Below are 4248 nucleotides of genomic sequence, written 5' to 3' on the forward strand. Positions count from 1 at the left end.
TTGAAAAAGTTACACTACTATTACATTTTAAATAGGGTAACTTGTAATCTGTAACCTATTACATTTCCAAAGTAACCTTCCCAACACTGTTTATTTATTATATTAATAATACACTTAATGGAATGTTAAGAATATGACATAAAACATGACATACAATTAATAAGAATAAAAATATTTGCCTCTATAAAGGTAAAAAATGCACCTGTAAATCAATTTAAGAGGGCAAATATTGTCCTTTAATAGAAAAGGTGTGACTGCGGTATAAGTGGAAAAGAGGGGGTACGCAGAAGGATGTTAAATGCCCCAGGGGGTACGCCGCTGTAAAAAGTTTGAGAACTACTGGTGTAGGTTATAATGCACTTAACGCATTCTTTATAACGCGAGCGACCTGAGTTCGAATCCGCCTTTTGCCGAACTAGTTCTTCTCCCTTTTCACATCTCTTATCACACCAGAAAGGACATTTTTTTATTTTTAATTAAGGAAATAATCGAAAAGTTTAAAATAAAGTATTGGGTAGGGTTAGGGTAGGTGTAGTAAGGGCTTTATTTTTTCTATATGGCAGCATCTATTTAATAATTCTACTAAAAATAGTCATTTACACTCAATACATTATTATTCCATACTGTTTTATAATGTACTACAGTTGAGGTGCAGATATTTGCCACTACTTGCAATAAGTAGTATATATAGCAGAAAATGCTGCTATTTTTATATAGTGTAAATAGAATTTACATAGTGTAAAAATAATATATCGCTATTTGCATTTAGTGTAAATAGCATATCGCTAAGAAAATACTTCTATTTTCACTTAGTGTACATAGAATCCATTGCTATTTGCATTTGCTATAGCATCTATCGCTAAGAAAATATGCTATTTTCACTTCACCTATTGCTATTTTCACTTAGTGTAAATAGCATCTATTGCTTTTTACACTTAGTGCAAATAGCCGCTGCCTTAATAAAATTAATGGAAAATAAAATCAATTAGAAATAGTAGTTAGCTTACGTATATTAATACGTAACTCTGATCTAATGCATTCGCTGGGAATCAAATAACGCTGTGCTCTGCTAATTGAGCTACAGGAACATCATACATTTTATGAGGCCTTCAGTGAGGTCATTGTCTACCTTGGCAGGTGCTGGTTTTGCAGTGGTCTCGTAGCTGACTACATGTCTTCCCTTCATATTCATCTGTGCAGGCACAGTAAAAATCTCCCTGCATAGAATGACACTGGCCTTTATTCTGACATGGGTTTGGACTGCACAGATCCACCTGCACCTACAGAGAGAGTGAGAGAACGAGAGAGGAAATGAGTGATTGAGAAAGAGAAAGTTCTTTGTGTACATACTTTATGCAATTATTCGCCTCACCTCACAGTTGGTTCCGGTGTATCCGTACAGACACTCACACTCATAACCTGTGGCTAGCGAACGGCAGCGTCCACCATTCTGGCAAGGGGAGCTAGCACACCTGCTTTGCTGCACTTCGCAGTGTCTTCCCATGAAGCCCGGCTGGCACTGGCACACGTAACCATGACGACCATCCTAACAAAAACACACAGAGGTGGAGATGTTTGGCAGGTGTGCGGGGTAGAAGCCCAAGTAAGCTCGTAAAAGTTAGGGAGCAAATAACCAAGAAATGATAACCTACTCCAATATAAATTCCATTGCATGGTATTTTTTAAAGGAATAGTTTACCCAAAACTGAACAAAGAAACTAGTTACTTTTGTCTGAGCAATACAAAAAAGGATATTGATAATCAAACCATTTTGACTTCCATTGTATATACAACAAAAAAAATAAAATAAGTCACACAGGTAACTATCCCTTTAAGAATAACTGCATCGCCCAAATATCTTAATTATCTAAGGAACCAACACCTATGTAATTTCTTTTTATCTTTACCATTTGCGTGCTCACACCTGTGCCAACATTATTGATTCCTTGAGAAAAAGCATGCAAATTTTGCCATAAGAAGTGTAACTTAAATGGCTGCAAAATCGGTATGGTTTGAGTTTAGGCTGTTCATGGTTTATTTCACTAAATTCTGCTATTCTGAAAAAAAGCTTTTTCTTACAGTAGCACCATCAAAGGCAATAACTGACAATAATAAGAAATGTTAGAAAATCCATAAAGGGAGGAATTCACTAATGTCTTCAATAAATTCAGTAATGAATCTGACCTCGAATTGCATCATTTATTTGCACGCACTGTGTTTTTTACCTAACTGTATTACGTAAATCAGAACAGTGTAAAGAAACACAAATGTGCACTGTTCTGAGTGTTGGTTGTGGAGGATGCAGTGCAACTGATTCAACCCAGAATGTCTAAACAGACATGCCAAATAAAACAGGCATATGCCCACCTGACAGGTTCCTCCATTCTGACACTGACCGTAACAGCTGTTGACATCTGTAAAATAATCATCAACACAATCAACATCAATCATTCTGGTCCAAAATGTGTAAAAATGATTGAGATCAACGAGATCAAAACAGCTTTTAGACATGCAAGAGCAGGCAGACAAACAGAACACATGCACAATTAGGAGAAAACTCGTTGTAAGAGACAAAGCAATACAGAATAATTGAAGATGGAAAATACATCTTTCTCAAATACCGCTTTCTCAAAAATGACCACATTTCTGTTATATAAATTAATTGTAAAGACTGTGGTGGTCACTCTATTATATGTAATTTAAAAGAAGCATCATAAAAGTGGTCTTCTGAAGCTATATGATAACTTGTGTGTGATAAACAGAGAAATGTAACAGACCAGAATGCTTATTTGTGAACGAATCAATTATTTGAGTCGGATATTTTCTAAGAATTAATTGATCCAGTTCACAAAACTGGTGGTAATGAATAATGACTTACATTTCAGCCTTTTTTATAGTATGGTGGAAGAGAACATTTTCTGTTTTTGGATCATCATTAGGAATTTTTGGGTGCACTATTGCTTTAAAGCTGTTTCTGCTTCATGAATAACAAAGCAGCTTTAATCAGCATTAGAGAAGATAAGGAAGAGCAAAAGTTTGCTGCTTTGCTGAAAAAGAGTGAAAAAGTATAAGATATAGACTTTGTAGACTTTATAGAGTTTGTATACTGACTGATATTACAGTTCGGTCCCGCCCAGCCCGGGTAGCAGTTGCAATGATATCCACCAATTAGATTTTTACAAGCGTAAGCATTTAGACAAGGTCTCCTCGTACACTCATTCACATCTGTTTGAGAGAGAAGAGGAGGATGAGGGGAGCTAAAGAGAGCATGGAAGTTCAAGCCCCACCACCAAGCACAAGATCTCGGATATGTCAAACCACATAAAAAAACTCAAGATTCCCATGATGCACCATGGCATATTCACATCCTCTGTAAACAGCTTTATATTTTCCCCTGTATGTGTTGTTACTACAGTATCAGTGATATCACACCTCCAAAACACATACCAGAAGCTCATAAAAAGGAGGTAAAACTCTGCTAAATATTCATGTTCTCTCATAAAAGCACTGAGACACCCTAAAGCAGTAGGGGGCAACAAGGGAGGCTTCCAAGGGGGCCTCAAGATGATTCAAAATTATTTAAAGGGGTCATATGATGCGATTTCTATTTTTCCTTTTCTTTATTGTGTTATGTAGCTATTTGTGCATGTATAAGATCTGCAGAGTTACAAAGCTCAAAGTCTCCCAAAAAAGGATTTATTCTATCTAAAAGAGAAGGCTGATCCAGACCGGGCTACAACGCCTCATTCAAACATGCCCCCAACATCTCTACGTCACGATGTGGAAATATTTGCGTAATGCCACCCAAATGTTCATGCAAAGAAAAAAGGCGTGGTTTCAGGAACAGCAGTAGTGTTGATGCAGCCATGTCAGGGAGATGCTGTGTGTTTCTGTGTGAAAGCAAAAGCACTTTATTTGGCCTTCCAAAAGTAGATGCAATGAGGAATCATTGGTTAAGATTTATTTACAACAGAACAGCACAACCCAGACGTTCGAATTTGTGCAACGCATTTTATGGACGACAGTTTTGTGAACCTAGGAGAGTAGCCTACAAGGCTGACTATTTCTAAAAAAAAAAATGGGTCAATTCCGACTTTGCTATGACAATCTGCCGTTTATTCTGAATCAGCTACTGTAAGTCTGTTTTCTTAATAGTTTAAGTATTTGCTATTGACTGTTCAGATCGTGAGTTTTGCACCGTGTAGAGTATCGCGTCGTGTGTGTGTGTGTGTGTGTGTGTGCGTGAGA

General features: G+C 37.0%; 1 protein-coding gene across 3 annotated transcripts in view; it reads right to left on the reverse strand.

Annotated features, from left to right (window-relative positions):
• Window positions 1-4248, reverse strand: part of LOC107654986 (protein jagged-2-like) — a 48511-nt gene that overhangs the window by 12248 nt on the left and 32015 nt on the right. For 2 of the 3 annotated variants that reach the window (XM_016442363.1, XM_016442362.1), the window contains 4 exons: window positions 3112-3225; window positions 2368-2414; window positions 1373-1546; window positions 1130-1280 (listed from right to left, as the gene is read on the reverse strand). In XM_016442363.1, the coding sequence (XP_016297849.1) occupies window positions 1130-1280; window positions 1373-1546; window positions 2368-2414; window positions 3112-3225 (486 nt within the window). The remainder of the gene's footprint in view (window positions 1-1129; window positions 1281-1372; window positions 1547-2367; window positions 2415-3111; window positions 3226-4248) is intronic. The other variant, XM_016442364.1, reaches the window with a different exon arrangement.

This window comes from Sinocyclocheilus anshuiensis, unplaced genomic scaffold, assembly GCF_001515605.1.
Source record: "Sinocyclocheilus anshuiensis isolate Anshui unplaced genomic scaffold, SAMN03320099.WGS_v1.1 scaffold487, whole genome shotgun sequence".
NCBI lineage: Eukaryota > Metazoa > Chordata > Actinopteri > Cypriniformes > Cyprinidae > Sinocyclocheilus > Sinocyclocheilus anshuiensis.